At 33.9% G+C, this 15,635-nt stretch overlaps 3 protein-coding genes across 3 annotated transcripts; 1 reads left to right on the top strand and 2 right to left on the bottom strand.

Annotated features, from left to right (window-relative positions):
* Window positions 1-1,299: 1,299 nt before the first annotated feature.
* Window positions 1,300-2,874, bottom strand: LOC113847266 (40S ribosomal protein S15a-1). Its single transcript, XM_027476255.1, has 5 exons — window positions 2,837-2,874; window positions 2,595-2,732; window positions 2,330-2,490; window positions 1,783-1,884; window positions 1,300-1,318 (listed from the first exon to the last, which is right to left on the bottom strand). Exons 2-4 carry the CDS (start codon window positions 2,725-2,727, stop codon window positions 1,786-1,788), a joined length of 393 nt encoding a protein of 130 aa, XP_027332056.1. The 5' UTR covers window positions 2,728-2,732; window positions 2,837-2,874; the 3' UTR covers window positions 1,300-1,318; window positions 1,783-1,785.
* A 1,128-nt stretch (window positions 2,875-4,002) lies between these two features.
* Window positions 4,003-6,516, top strand: LOC113847177 (F-box/kelch-repeat protein At3g23880-like). Its single transcript, XM_027476098.1, has one exon. The coding sequence runs from the start codon at window positions 4,351-4,353 to the stop codon at window positions 5,500-5,502; it is 1,152 nt and encodes a 383-aa protein (XP_027331899.1). The 5' UTR covers window positions 4,003-4,350; the 3' UTR covers window positions 5,503-6,516.
* A 5,430-nt stretch (window positions 6,517-11,946) lies between these two features.
* Window positions 11,947-15,113, bottom strand: LOC113847378 (endo-1,3;1,4-beta-D-glucanase-like). The gene is made up of 7 exons (XM_027476458.1): window positions 14,963-15,113; window positions 14,465-14,486; window positions 13,893-14,019; window positions 13,533-13,623; window positions 13,279-13,368; window positions 12,658-12,758; window positions 11,947-12,087 (listed from the first exon to the last, which is right to left on the bottom strand). The coding sequence occupies exons 1-7, from the start codon at window positions 15,108-15,110 to the stop codon at window positions 11,947-11,949; spliced, it is 720 nt and encodes a 239-aa protein (XP_027332259.1). The 5' UTR covers window positions 15,111-15,113.
* Between the last annotated feature and the right edge of the window lie 522 nt (window positions 15,114-15,635).

The raw sequence follows: 15,635 nt of genomic DNA, 5'->3' as shown, positions 1-15,635 counted from the left end.
AGAAGAAAAAAGATAATAGTGTGTTCAAAGTTCTAACTTGAGGATTTGTTTGATCTGTTTGTTGTTTAGAAGAAGAGGCCAAGACAGAGAGGCCTAAATGTTCCTTTTCCAGCCTATTGGAGCTGTGGGTAGAAAAAGTCTTGGCATTTTGAAATAGACAGGTAGACAAGTTTTCATGTGACGCTTTCCAATTCTTTTTCTCTTTTAAGATAAGAATTAAGAAGGCAACAGCTTTGTACCCTATCTTATGTGCACTTGTAGACAACATACAGTTGGGTGTCTTCAACGGAAGACCAAACAATCTGCCTTATTTTTCCACCCATCTTCCATTATAGACTACTAATCATTAATGTAAAATAAATAAGAAGATTAAATGTGGGAGGTTTAACTTCTCACATTTAAAATATTCAAATTAAGTCCTTCATTTCAAAATTTTATCCAATAATTAATAAAAAAATATAATAAAAGTATGACATTTTATTGATCTATACTAATAAGTAAAGAATAAATATACATAATATTTAAATAAAAATATAAAATAAAATATGTTTTTTAATTTTGGAGTGAAAAACATTTAAAAAACTTAAAAGAATTAAATGTTAGCAAATAAAAGTAAAAAAAACCAAAATATATGACCAAAAATACAATTAAATCATTAAAATATAAACAAAGGTGTAATTAAACTTACGAATGTTTTTTAAAATTTTTCTTTCTAAAATGAAGACTAGCTTTAGCTTTAGAAGAACCGCGTCCATGAAAGATACACAAGGCAAATTGATGAATATGTGTAGAGGAGAAGGAAGGTCAAGGGAAGATAATAAAATGAATTCAGTTCAACATTATTTTAACACGAGTTTTGGCTTAAGCATTGAATACGTTCATATGATCATTAGACAATTTTAACTAGTTCTAGACATGAAAATCCAATAAATAATATCAATCATTTACTAAGACAAATAATTAAATTAAAAATGAAAGAAAATAACAAGACATTAAATAATCACTCAATTATTTCATCTCTTTTATTTTCAAAATAATCAATTTTTTTTTTTAAAAAAACATCCCTCCTATTTCAAATTCAACTCACAAGCAATCCTGAAAGAGTACCGTGCCACGCTGTTACCGCTGTGCATTATAGCTAACGAAGAATGACATTTCTAACAGTAAGCAAAACTGCAAGACGCAACATTACATCGAAACTGCGTCCCTTTCCAAGAAATGTATAATCTTATGGCCAGAAATCACCCTTCTCGTGTAAGTGTTTATAAAGATCAACGGAATAGTTGAATGCTTGTCGGTTCGAAACTCAATTTGATTCCCGTTTTTTAAATTTAGGGCACTGAAGAGATTAGCTAAAACGAATGAAAAAATAGCTGGGAAAATATCCTTTTAATATCAAATCGGAATCAGAATAATTTAACAGTTCTATGAGCATGGAGTTTTTCAGAAAGCGGAAGACCGCTAATTTCAGAATTCGATCTACTCAATGCCATATCAAACTCTAACCGGAGTACTGGACCACACCAGCTCAAACCTTGTTATGCTCCAACTTTATGATAAAACTTCTTACCGGTTAAAACAATTAAGACAGTACATTTTGGTAACGAAAAATAATGATAAAGAAATTAGATAAATTATAGTTACCAACTTGGTTTAGTAAACAAAACAAAGAACATCACAAAACAGCTCTTGCTATGCATGATATTACTAGAAGACTAGCATATCCTCCATTACAACTGGTGAATCTCAAAATTGAAATCACTACTATCCTCAATCGAAAATAGCCTAGTAGAAGAAGCCCAGGACCTTACCACCAACATTCTTTCTCCTGGCCTCTTCATGATCCATGATGCCAGCAGATGTAGTCAATACAATATACCCAAACTGCATAATTTGTGTAATCAAAAGATCAGGGATGGTGGGAGAAACCATATATATATTCAACAGAACAGAATAACCAAACACGTAAATCTAAATGACTGACAATATCTGACATAATGAGCCAATGTCACAGCAACACTAAAGACGTGAAACAAACAAACCTTAGTACATACATAAGCAACCAGAGCCATGACCAAATTTCACAATATAAAACTGAAAAATCAGCACAAGGGGAAAATCAACCCTTTTATATGAAGGATCATAGTTGGGAATTTATTTACTGATCTTGTCAAAATGGTAACACACGAAAATGAATAATAAGCTCTTATTCCATCACAATGTACATATATGTAAGGCATCAAAAGCTCATAGAAGCATGCATTTGGACACAGCACACAGCTAAATAAAAGGTTATGAAAGAGATATAATGAAGGAATTTTAACTAAACCTGTCTTGAAGGGAGAAGTCTAGCAGTCCAACCTTCTATCTCTTTGACACCCACATCAAAACGGGGACTAATAACCCCACACTTGTTCAGCCTACCATTCAATTCAACCACAATTTTACCAGCCCTGTGGTCATCAACGTACTCAAACTCTCCAATGTATCCTATATTATAAACAACCATAATATACCAATTCAAGACACAAACTAAATAATTAAGAGGCCATGTTCAAATAATAATAATAATAAAATTGATTATTTAGAGATACCATGCTTCTGCATGACCAAAAGGAATTTGATAATGACTTTGGAGGATGGCCTAATCATGACTTGGCGCTTGCCCCTTTTCTCGGCATTGTACATACTCTTCAGAGCATCATTCAACACACTAACCCTCACCATAGTCACTGACACAGAAATTTCAATCAGAATCATTCAACTATAATCTAACACGTAAACCAAATCGCACTCCAATAGAAACATTTTTTGAAAGGGGGGAGAATAATCTTACCAACAGAGAAGAGAAGCCTCGGGGAGACGGCGCCTGTGGTTTTCCGTTCACAAGTGAGTACAAGATCAAAGAAAACACGGAAATAAGAATGTCCTCTGTATTTAGGGTTTAAGAGCATCAGAGCCTCTATTGGGCCCATTTTGGGCTTAACGACAAACGAAGTGTTGGGCCAACTCATTTTCCACGCATATTTTTTTACATACTTTCCCTAAATAAAATAAAATAAAAATAATAAAAGGAGTATGACATATAGCAAATAATTATAAATATTTTATTTTTTATAAAATAATTGTGCAGGTGTTAACATGAGCCAAGTGTGAGAGCAATTTTTTTTTCTTTTTTAATGAATACACAAGCCCGTATTAATTCCTTTGATATGTTCTTAACACAGAAAGCCAATAATCAATGGGTTTTTTTTCGTGTTCTTTATAGATGAAGCAAACAATTATTACTATTCCGTTCAAGATGTGTTTTAAGTTTTGTATTTAATATTCGGTTTTTTATTTTAAGCATTTGTTTCTTTTTATTTTAATGATGAACTAAGAATAACATCTCCTTCAATCATAATCTATTTTTAATACAATTAGACTACCTTTTATTTATCTTAGAGGGAAAAAAATTAAAATTGAATAAAATTTAGAGAAGTTTTTACAAAATTTTTATTCCTTATTTTTTCTATTTCTTTCTTCTCGACTAAATTATAAAAAAATTCAGATTTTAAATATTTTTCATCCTTGTTTTCTTTCTTTCCATCAAAATATAAAGTATGAGAAAAAAAAAACTATAGATCCTAATAATTTAAATGTTACCATGTTACCATGTCACTGGATGCAAGATTTTTCTCAAAATTCTTGAGAACATGAATTTGCATGGTCGAATTGGAACTATGGTTTAGTTGAACTTTCAACAAATTTGTGTGGTATATAACACTTGTTGACGCAAAGGATTGACCATGGAAAGAGTACCTAAGAAGAACAAGCATGATGGCTTTTCTTATCTCCTCTCTCTATATATCCTAGTTAATGTTAGGATATTTATAATTCGATTAGATTTTCCCTTTTTTTTTTTTAAGATGAGGAAGATAAATTTTAAATTGAAATTGAATAAAATTTATAGAAAAAATTTAAAGTTTTTATTCATTATTTTTTTATTAATTTTCCCCTCGACTAAATAATAAAAATTATCGGATATTATTATTTTTTCTTCCTTGTTTTCCTTCTTTCCATTAAAATATGAAATGTGAGAAAAGAAATATTTATAGATACTAATAACTAAAATGTCAGCATGTCTACCTGATGCAAGATTTTTCTCAAAATGCTTTATAGCATAAATATGCACGACTGAGTTGGAACTATGGTTTAGTTGAAGTTTCAACACGTTTGTGCTGTTGCTGTTGACTCAAAAGATTGACCATCAGGAAGCGTGCTAAACAATGAAGAAGCATGGAAGAGTACCAAAGAAGGAACGAGTATGATTGCTTCTCTTCTCTTCTCTCTAGCTATATATACGAGTAAATGTTATTGTTATGCTGCAAAGTAATCATGTGGCCCCAAAAGAGGAGAGATTCGAAGAGGAGAATGAAGAAGAAGATGGTGCTTCTTCCACAGGAATTGATAATTCAAATCCTGTTGAGGTTGCCGGTGAAATCTCTTGTCCGTTTCAAATGCGTGTCCAAGTCATGGCTTTCTCTAATCTCCGATCCCCACTTTGCAAAATCACATTTTGAATTAGCTGCCACACCCACACACAGACTTTTGCTGTTAGGACAATCACTCTATGAAGCCCGCTCCATAGACTTGAATGCATCGCTTCACGATGATTCTGCTTCTGCTGCATTAAACCTTAACTTCTCCATTTCCCAATATGATAAAATTATAGGCTCTTGCAGAGGCTTCTTACTTATTGCTTGTAATCCAAATCTCTATGTATGGAATCCTTCCACCGGTGCCCACAAACGTATACCTTCCTCTCCTGTTGAGTCCAATTTGGAAGCCATGATTTTCACTTTTATCTATGGTTTCGGGTATGACCCATCAACAGATGACTACTTGGTGGTTCAAGCCTACTATGAACCAAATGCAGATTTGGCGACCCACGTGGAGCTTTTCTCGTTCAAAGCTAATACGTGGACAGAAATGGAGGGAACCCATTTGTCCCATATGAACGCCTCTGATGATCTCAGACTCGGTTCGCTGCTGAATGGGGCTATTCATTGGTTGGCATATCGTTATGATGCGTCGGAGAATGTTATTCTTGCCTTTGACTTGATGGAAAGGAGATTTTCAGACATATCCCTGCCGGTTGATTTTGAATATGACTTAAATTTTTGTGATTTGTGGGTACTTGATGGATTTCTCAGCCTGTGGGTTATGGAGGAAGATGCAACAGTTATATGGGTGATGGAAGAATATAAAGTGCAGTCATCTTGGACTAGGACTATTGTTGTGTCTATTAATGCAATCCCTACTCAATACTTTTCGCCAATATGCTATTCAAAAAGTGGTGATATTATTGGAATAGATGGTAGTACTGGATTGGTGAAATGTAATGACAGAGGACAGCTGCTAGAGCATTGCACCTTTGGTGATAATGTACATGGACGCGACGTGGCTATGTACACAGAGTCTCTACTTCCACTGCCCGGTGAAAGCGAGCACCAAGACTGACAATAAAAACCAAGAAGAATTAGGAGCCTTTTTTCCCTGTCAATTTATGTTGTTCCACCTTCGGTTATGTGGCTTTTATTAATTGTTACCTTTTAGAAGCCTTTTTTTACGTGTCAATTATTGTTGTTCTAGTTTGGTGCTTTGTGTTGTTTGGTACTTGAGGCATGAGAACGTTTTGATTTAACTGTTTTGATATATTAGACAAATTGAAGTCGGAGGCTATTTGCATGAGTCATGATAATGATTCTGGTCTAGCTAAAGCCATAGGTGCGGGTGCTTCATTTTCTGCATGACTTTGTAATGCAAAGAACTGTACATGTGTGTAAAACATCTTGCTTCCTTTTGTTGATTTACTAGGGTTAATAGGCTTGTTAGTTTATGTAAAACATGTTGGGACTCACTAAACCTCCATTTGTGTTTTGCAAAACTTGTTGGTAAGTAAACGTGAGATAATAAATTACATATTTACCCTTGTTTTCATTTGTTAAACATCTTATTTTTGTTAGGTACCAAAATATCAGAGTAATATCACATAGCTAAAATAGAAATGAGAAAAAAGGAACTGAAGCTCAATAATTTTACGTGAAAAACCCTCAACAGATAAGGAAAAAACCACGGGTAAGACTGGAGAAATATTATTACTAAGTGAAAGAAATATTACAATTTTTTTTCTCCAATTTACAATGAGAGAACAATAACACTCTCTCTTGAAAAATAGGAAAAACTCACTCACTAGGAGAACCTCACAGAAGAATACTATTTTATCTCTCTATATTTTTTCTCTCTATGTATTTTTTCTATTCACTATGAAATTACACTCGATTGTGTTGGATGCTACAAATGAACGAAGGAAGCTTGCTATTTATAAGCAAAGCTGCAGTCTTTCCTTGCCTGGCAATAAATGCCACCGAATAGCATGCAACAATTTTTTGACAAAACTGTAACTGCTATTCTTGACTTTTGCTAATAGCCACAAAAGTGGCTTTATGACAGCCTGTGTTCACAATCTTCCACTTAAAGTCACTTTTGTGAGCTTTCAAAACTTTCTCTTCTTGCCAGTTCCATGTTGCTTACGTTTCTAATAGGCCATAGGAGGATTTACTCCATGTAAACTTATCTACATTGATTGGCTTTGTCATCATATTTGCTAAGTTATCTTTCGTGTGAATCTTCTGCAAGTCCACAGTACCGTCTTCTACTACTTCTCTGACAAAGTGGTATTGTACCCCTATGTGCTTTGTCCTAGAATGAAAGGCTAGATTTCTTGCAATATGCAAGGCACTCTGACTGTCACAATACACCGTAATCTTTGGTTGCTTGTGCCCGAGTTCTTCCAATAACCTTTGTATCCAAATTGCTTCTGTAGTAGATAAAGCTACAACAGATTGTAATTTAGATAATCAGCTTACTGCTCCTCCTACAAGTGTAAACACATAGCCCGTAGTAGATTTCTTTTTATTAATATCACCTGCAAAATCAAAATCAACATATCCTCTGACAATAAACTCTGATCCTCCAAAATATAATACAGCACCAGAGGTTCCTTTAACATATCTCAGGATCCTCTTTACAACATTCCAATGCTCTTTACCAGGATCTGCCATGAACCGACTGACCATACCAATTGCCTGAGCAATATCAGGTCTCGTGCAAATCATTGTATACATAAGGCTTCCCACCGCTGATGCATATGGTACTCAAGACATTTCCATCCTCTCTGCTTCACTGCTATGACCCATACTTGGGGATAATTTATAATTGATAAGAAGAGAGATAGAAATTGGCTTACAGTCTTGCATGTTGAAGCGCCGCAAAATTTTCAGTAAGTAGTTCTTCTGAGAAAGCCAAACTCTATCTTTTCTGTCTCGGTGAATTTGCATCCTTAAAATCTTGTTTGCTGGTCCCAAGTCCTTCATATCAAACTCCCTAGCCAATTGTGCCTTCAATTCTTAGATTTGATCTTTGTTGGGGCCTACAACCAACATGTCATCCACATACAACTGTAAAATGATAAAAGTATCATCATCAAACCCCTTGTAGTATGTACAATGGTCTGAACACAGTCTGTTGTATTTGAGGCTCATAATGAAGGAATCAAATATCTTGTACCAACATCTTGGCGCTTGCTTTAGACCGTACAGAGATTTGGTTAACCTGCAAACTAAGTTTTCTTTTCCTTGTTCTTTAAAGCCTTCTGGTTGGAGCATATATATTTCTTCTTCAAGTTCTCCATGAAGAAAAGCAGTCTTTACATCTAGCTGTTCAAGATGTAAATCAAATGCAGCACACATAGCCAGGACTGCTCTGATAGTGGTAAGTATAACCACTGAAGAGAAAATCTCATTAAAATCAATGCCTTTTTTTCTGAGCATATCCTTTGACCATCAGTTTAGCACGATATCGCTCCACTTGATCATTGTCATCTCGTTTGATCTTATAAACCTATTTGTTTCCAATGGCTTTTCGACCTTCTGTAAGTGTTACAAGTTTCCATGTCTTGTTTCTATGTAAAGCTTCCATTTCTTCCTGCATTACTGCCATCCACAGAGAAGCATCTGAACTGTTCACAGCCTTTTGAAAGGTTGACGGTTCTCTTTTTTCTGTTAGAAGACAATATGCATCGTGGCTTGCCATCACATAGTCTGAGTGGTAAGATGGTTTTCTTATCTGACGTGTTAATCGTTGAACTTCTGCATCATTGGTCTCATCTGGTTCTTGTTCTTCGTGCTCTGGTTTTGCTTCAGAAGAAGCATCTTCTCCAGACTTTTTATCTATCTGAACAGTAGTAGCTTCTTTAGAAGTGCTATCATTTTTCTGCTCAGCTTGCAGTTCATTATCTGCAAAAATTACATCTCTGTTGACAATAACCTTGCGGGTAGTGGGATCTCACAGGCGATACCCCTTAACACCATCAGCATAACCCAAGAATATACATTTCCTGAATTTTGGATCCAGCTTTGTTCTTTCCTGGGTGTTGTACATAACATACACAGGACAACCAAATAAATGTAGAAAAGAGTAATCTGCTGGCTTTCCTTTCCACACCTCCATTGGTGTCTTAAGACCAATAGCAGTTGATGGTGACCGATTTATCACGTAACAGGCAGTTTTGACTGCTTCTGCCCATAAAGACTTGGCTAGACCCGCAGTCTCTAACATAGCTCTTGTCTTCTCCAGGAGAGTTCTGTTCATTCGCTCTACTACACCATTCTGCTGAGGCGTATGTGGCACTGTGAATTGCCTCTGAATACCCTCTTGCTTGCAAAATGCAATAAATTCACCATTTATATATTCTCCTCTATTTTCTGTCCTCAAGCACTTGATTTTCTTACCAGTTTCAAGCTCCACTTGTGCTTTGAACTCCTTGAATACTAGAAATACATCAGACTTCTTCTTGATTGGGTACACCCATAATCTTCTGGAATGATCATGAATAAAAGATACAAAATATTTTGCTCCTCCCAGGGACATTTCTGGTGACCCCCAGACATCAGAATGAATCAAGTCTAATATATGTTTGCTTCTAGTAGTAGACTTATTAAATTTCAATCTATTCTGCTTACTAGTCACACAATGCTCACAAAAAGGTAAATTTACTGATTTGAGCTTGTGAAGAAGATTGCGGTCTGCAAGAATCTTCAAGCCACGTTCTGACATATGGCCCAATTTACGATGCCACATCATCGTCATTTTTTCTTGACTAGTTGAAGCAACTAATGCATCTGCCGCCTGCAATGTATCTCCTAGAAGCATCTATAGATTAGCAGCAATCTTCTCTACTTTCATCACTACTAGAGCACCTTTCACCACTTTCAAGATCCCACCTTTAATATGGGTCTTACAACCGAGGTCATCTAATTGCCCTATAGACAATAGATTTTTCTTCAATCCCTTCACATGGCGTACTCCCTGAATTGTGCGAATAGTACCATCATACATTTTTAATTTAATAGTACCAACCCCAGCAATTTTCAAAGTATGATTATTTCCCATGAACACAGATCCTTCTGAGATAAGTTCATAAGTGCAAAACCAATCTCATTGTGAAGTCATGTGTCATGTTGCTCTAGAGTCCATTATCCATACGTCAATGAGCTATCTTTTGCCTTTGGAACCAATTGCAGCTTCGCTGTATAGAATTTCTCCATCATCAGAGGTACTAACAACACACCCTTGAGATGTACTTACTCTAGGAGACTTCTTTAGATTTTTCTTGTTGTACCAACAATCTTTCTTCAGGTGCCCCTTCATGCCACAATTGTAGCATTTAAAGTTTAGGGTTTAGGGTTTGCCTTTGGAACCAATTGCAGCTTCGTTGTATAGAATTTCTCCATCATCAGAGATACTAGCAATACACTCTTGAGATGTACTTGCTCCAGGAGACTTCTTTGGATTTTTCTTATTGTACCAACAATCTTTCTTCAGGTGCCCCTTCATGCCACAATTGTAGCATTTAAAGTTCTTCTGTCTTCGAGACTTTGGTCTACCATGGTTCTGTCTCCCACTGGAGCCACGCTCCATTGATCTTCCTCTCGTCATCGTCAATGCTTCCAGTTGCTTTGAACTTTCTTTACTATCTTCTTTATTTTTGCGTCTAGATTATTCTTCAAGAATGGCTCCAGCAACATCATCAAAGTGCAAGCGACCAACAATATTATTATTTGTTATATTAATGATGAGTTGATCATACGAATCTGACAAGCTCTGAAGTAGAAGTTCAGCACGCTCATTTTCTGGTATTGTGAAATCTGACGCTGTAAGCTGAGCAAACAACATATTCAAATTGTTGATGTGGTCCGTTACTGATGTGGACTCACTCATCTGAAGAGTATACAACCTCTTCTTCAAAAATATTCTATTGTGAAGTGATTTCACCTCATACAGTTTGATGAGGGTATCCCAGATCTCCTTTGCAGTATTCTTTTCTGCAATGCTTGACAAAACTGAATCTGCCATTACTAAGTGCAAGGTAGAAACAACATTGTTATCCATTTCTTTCCACTTTTCATTGGTAATGTCGGCGGGTCTACCTTCAATTACCGCTAAACAATTTTCCTTTCTCAAAATTGCCTTTATCTTCAATTTCCACAGGGAGAAGTTACTCCCACTGAATTTCTCAATCTCAAATTTTGCCGCCATTTTTTTTAACTAAATCGATTTACACAATTTGAACAATATTGTATATTTTTACCACGCACTAAAATAATTTCAGTATACGTTAACAATCACTGTAAAAGTATACAATCACACCTTGAATAGTAACTGTGAATAGTACCGCAGCGTCAACAACCAGTGGATAATTCTCCAACAACAAGGAATTAATCTTTTCTGATGTAGAAGATCAGACTAAGCTGCAACCACAGAGCATACTAAGAATATCCTACTGAGCTATTGACTCTGATACCACTGTTAGGTACCAGAGTTTCAGAGTAATATCACACAGCTAAAATAAAAATGAGAAAAGATGAATTGAAGCTCAATAATTTTACGTGGAAAACCTTCAATAGATAAAGGAAAAACCACATGCAAGACTAGAGAAATATTTTTACTAAGTGAAAAAAATATTACAATTTTTTTCCTTCAATTTACAAGAAGAGAACAATGACACTCTCTCTTAAAAAATAAAAAACACTCACTCACTAGGAGAACCTCACATAAAAATACTATTTTATCTCTTTATATTTTTTTTCTCTATGTATTTTTTTTACTCACTATAAAATTATAATCGATTGTATTGGATGCTACAAATGAACGAAAGAAGCTTACTATAGGCAAAGCTGCAGCCTTTCCTTGCTTGGCAATAAATGCCACCGAATAGCATCCAGTAATTTGACAAAATTATAACTACTATTCTTGACTTTTGCTAATAGCCACAAAAGTGGCTTTTTGACGGTTTGTATTCACAATTTTAATATTATATTATATTATATCCATTTTAGTAATTTTATCTTTTAACTTTATTTTGTTTTATCTTTTAAAAAATCAGTGATTTTTTAAGTTATTTTGAAAACATCTTATCCGAACTCGTTAGTTCTACCAAAATTAATTTTACTTAATTGTAAACCGATCATACTCTTATACTAACAGATTTTGTGGCCTGTTTCTCCTAATAGATTTATCAACTTGTTTGTAGGCATTAATACAGAAATAAACCAGATTGCAACATAAATTTTGCTTTCGTAATAATTAATGCATGAACAGAAACCAGATTGTAAAATAAAATCCATGAGATATGATTCCTTACGATCTCAAATCACAATTGTCAAACGAACTGAAATAACCGAAAGCATCATTAATGAAACTAGCAACATCATCACCAGAAAAATACAGCAAATTTATTCTTGTAATACGTGGAACGCGTAGGCATTTCACATCTTCCACTCCATGTCACGATGACAGTATTAGAATCAAGATAGAAGTTGCATGTTCATGGAGTAAGATTTCTCACTTGAGATATTTATCAAACCAGTCCAACAAGATTTGATGGGCCTCCTCTGCAGACTTCACCGCTTCTGGATCTTCTGGGTTGTACCTTGTTGTCCAACCATGTGGGACATTAGGAAATACTTTTACATAACTATCAACCTGCACAAAACAAAAATCGCTACATCTGTGATACTTTCACAAATACAGCACAAGGGGCAACAAAAAATGTGTCAAATCAATTGCCAATTCTGATTAGTCCATGCACAATTGTGCATAGTTTTTCTCAAACATGGGTTACAGAAACAAAATATGAAAAACGTAGCCAAACTTATTTTACCGATTACAGAACACAATCGCCTTAAATTTTAATTAAAACATTGAAGAACAATGGTGATACCCATACAGTTAGTTAACGACAGCCGAGTGAGATTTTAAAAACACAGGCTTAAAACGCATTTATCAGATCCAACCAAGTTAGAAAAAAATTAAATGAAATGTAAAGTTTTTAAATTTATAATGTTTTAAATGCTGTGTTTTTTATTAACTAAGTACTTTCTTTTATTCTTTAACCAATGTTATTTGTTCATTTGTTTGTATAAATCTTGAAAATATAGATATAATTATATCTAGCCACAAAATGGTGTGAAAAGAACAAGAAAGAGGTGATCATTATTATTTCAGCATCAAAAAATGAGATGCTAAAAAAGGATTTTGAACGTTGTATCCAACCTCAGGTTTAGCATTTAGGACTTGCTCAAATTGATTTACAAGTTCCGGAGGAGTAACTGTATCCAACTCAGCTCCAAGTATAGCAATTGGAACGTTTACACCTGAAATTAAGATCGATAATTAATTTTTAAGAATATGAGCACCTCAGTCACTGCTATAAGAAATCTGCTTCTGATGAGCCTCTTACTTCCAAACATGCTTACATTGATGCACAACGATTGAAAAAAAAGCTCTGCCATAGTTAATTAATCATTTAGGTTAGAAGGTACTAAAGAACTGAAAAGGATTCTCTGTAATTTTAGGGCAAACTGCTGTTAATTCATTTTTGCATTTTTTTTTTCTTAAGTAAAAAATTAGTACTTAAATAAAAATACAAAAATGAATTAACTGCATCATGTAATTAATGCAGAGGATTCAAGAGTCCAGAACTAAGAAAATCCAATAAAACCCCTATACAAAGAAGAGAGACAGAAAGAAAAGGGAGAAACGAATGATCAGATTGGTGATGTGATGGAGGGAGATAAAGAGAAATTTGTTCTTGTAAAATTTTTTTGTGGGAATAATCCAACTCCACAAAGAATATGCAAATTAAGAAACAACCTAAACATTGAAAATTCATACCATCAATGTGATCCACATTGATAAATGCTGGATGTAATATCGCGGAAACTTCTATAAGTCTTGATTTCCCAAGATCACATACAGCCATAGCTGAGACATATTAAGAAGAAAACATATTATATTCTGTGAATTTAAGTTTTGAACATATTATAGACACTTTAAATACAACAATATTATACCTAAGGCTAGCTGAAACTAATATGCACACAAAGGGAGGGGAAATAAAGAGCGCCAAATAAGTGAAAGCCACTCACCACCCCAACAAAAACCGACAGCCCCAACAGCGGAAGCACCTTTACTTTTTAACGCTTCAATTATGGGTTTTGCAGCTTCAAAACCTTTCTCCTGTAAATATAATATGTCAGCTTCATAAAATGATGCATTACAAATTACAAGCAAAACCCAATTTTTATACATCTGAATTGAAACAAATCAGAATATTCGATCTCCAAACTACCTATAAAGGTGTTAGGCCAATTACAAAAATGATAATAACATAAGCCAAAAACATTGAATCTTTTCTTATGCAAAATCAGAGTTTACAAAGTTCCAATTAAGATGCCAAAATTGGATATCAATAAATAAGAACCAAGTATCATTCAGTAAATACTAACCGGTTCATGATCTTTTAGCCACACAGGTAAAGGCCTGTTCACATCCTCAAGATCAATGGGATCACCATTAAAGAAATCAGGAACCACTACATAATACCCAGCAGCTGCAACCTTGTCTGCAAGCTTCCTTCACAACAAAGAACACTGTATTACTTACCAGGGGAACACATTTCATTTAGTATCATAGATGGGATAGATAGCAGATCAGCAGAATGAAACATCCAATTCTTTGGGTTTATAATTTAGCTCACAAATAAAATAGTAAAGTGAAAAAGGTAGACATTCCAGTAGATCAAATATCAATTATATCACAAATTCACCAATTTGAGGATTAAAAATCTATCTATGATCTAACACACATACTATACACAATCTATGACATTTCTTGTGCATGAACCGTGACTCTATTAAGCTAAAAACAACTTATTTTTATAAATTATGTCAAAAAGCTTATTACAATAAGCTGAAAAGAGCTTATGAAACTTATAAATTATTTTTCGTAAGTCGTTTACAAACTCTTTCCAACATGTCCTAAATTGAACAAAGAAAGCAAACATGAGAATGAGCCATACCTTAGTAGTGGCGCTTCGTATCCTGCAAGACAAATTCAGCATGTGATTTAAAAGAAGATATTGGTCAAAGCCTGAAAATTAACTGATAAATGAAATAATTGATACTCGAGCGTTCAAAATCTCAAGCTTAACCCAAGTCGCTGGTTACAGCAACAAAGGAGAGACACGACTCAGTTCGCAAAGGCATGTCAAAAGTCATTTTCTTCATGTTTTTCTATCAATAATTATAAATATAATATTGTGTTCCCTATTTTTAAATATTTATAAGAACAAAGATAAAAATACATAATTTTTTTATGATAATTAAGAAAAGTATTCTCTCAAATATTTTCATTTTATTAATTACTTAAACTAAAATAAACAAAAAATTCAATCTTTAGAAAAACAATGTATTTTCTTTAATTGATTTAAAAAATATTAAATAAGAAAATATATAAATTTATTATAAAGGCAATTTTTAATTGTTTCAAGGCAACTAATTAAAAAATGAATTAATACCAAAAATATCAGAGAGGAAAAGAATGGCGCGATTGGAGTGAGGGGAGCCAGTGACATGTGAATTAAGACCAGCGAAATTGTCAACATGACCATCTCCACTGGTAGAATCCAGTGTTGGAGGGTTTGAGCAGCATTCTGGTCCTGACATCTTCTCTTTCTCTCTTCTTCTCTTGCTTGCAAGTTGCAATCTTTCAGGTTCTCTATTTATACACCAAGTTCTGACTTTGAATTTCAGAACTTTTTCCTTTTTTCTCTATATGTCTTAATAAATCATCCCAATTATTCGTAATAAAAAAACAAATTTTAAATACAATTAGACTCTTAAAAGTTTTTTTTTTTTTTACAATATGTTTCTTTTGATGGCAAAGAAATTGTCGACTCTTGTAATTTGTCAAAATGTTGAATGTTCTTATATTTCATTCAATCATTTGATTACGTAGAATTTTTAACTCATGTTTTAATCGCATTCACTAATTGTACTTTTTAACATGTTTATAAATAGTTATTGCATGGGTTTTGTTAAATGAATACGATAATATTAAGCGGTATTTTTAAGACACTAATTTAAAATATTAATAATTTTTTTATAACTAATAATATAAAAAAATACTTAATATTAATTTTTAAGTAGCTAAAATATTTTATAAAATATGCTAAATATTCCTCAACTAAT

This window comes from Abrus precatorius, unplaced genomic scaffold (assembly GCF_003935025.1).
Source record: "Abrus precatorius isolate BTA unplaced genomic scaffold, Abrus_2018 Scaffold8, whole genome shotgun sequence".
NCBI lineage: Eukaryota > Viridiplantae > Streptophyta > Magnoliopsida > Fabales > Fabaceae > Abrus > Abrus precatorius.
Note: the sequence above shows the minus strand (reverse complement) of the source record. Positions and strands in the feature narration are given on the sequence as shown.

Excerpts from the sequence above, each read along its gene's own strand:
- LOC113847266 (XM_027476255.1), bottom strand. The coding sequence starts at position 2,727 with ATGGTGAGGGTTAGTGTGTTGAATGATGCTCTGAAGAGTATGTACAAT. Across the intron at positions 2,491-2,594 it reads TTTGGTCATGCAGAAGCATG|GATACATTGGAGAGTTTGAG; the intron begins GTATCTCTAAAT and ends TTTATAATATAG. Across the intron at positions 1,885-2,329 it reads GACTTCTCCCTTCAAGACAG|TTTGGGTATATTGTATTGAC; the intron begins GTTTAGTTAAAA and ends CAAATTATGCAG.
- LOC113847177 (XM_027476098.1), top strand. The coding sequence starts at position 4,351 with ATGTTATTGTTATGCTGCAAAGTAATCATGTGGCCCCAAAAGAGGAGA.
- LOC113847378 (XM_027476458.1), bottom strand. The coding sequence starts at position 15,110 with ATGTCAGGACCAGAATGCTGCTCAAACCCTCCAACACTGGATTCTACC. Across the intron at positions 14,487-14,962 it reads TTTCCTCTCTGATATTTTTG|GATACGAAGCGCCACTACTA; the intron begins GTATTAATTCAT and ends TTTGTCTTGCAG. Across the intron at positions 12,088-12,657 it reads TCCTAAATGCTAAACCTGAG|GTTGATAGTTATGTAAAAGT; the intron begins GTTGGATACAAC and ends TGTTTTGTGCAG.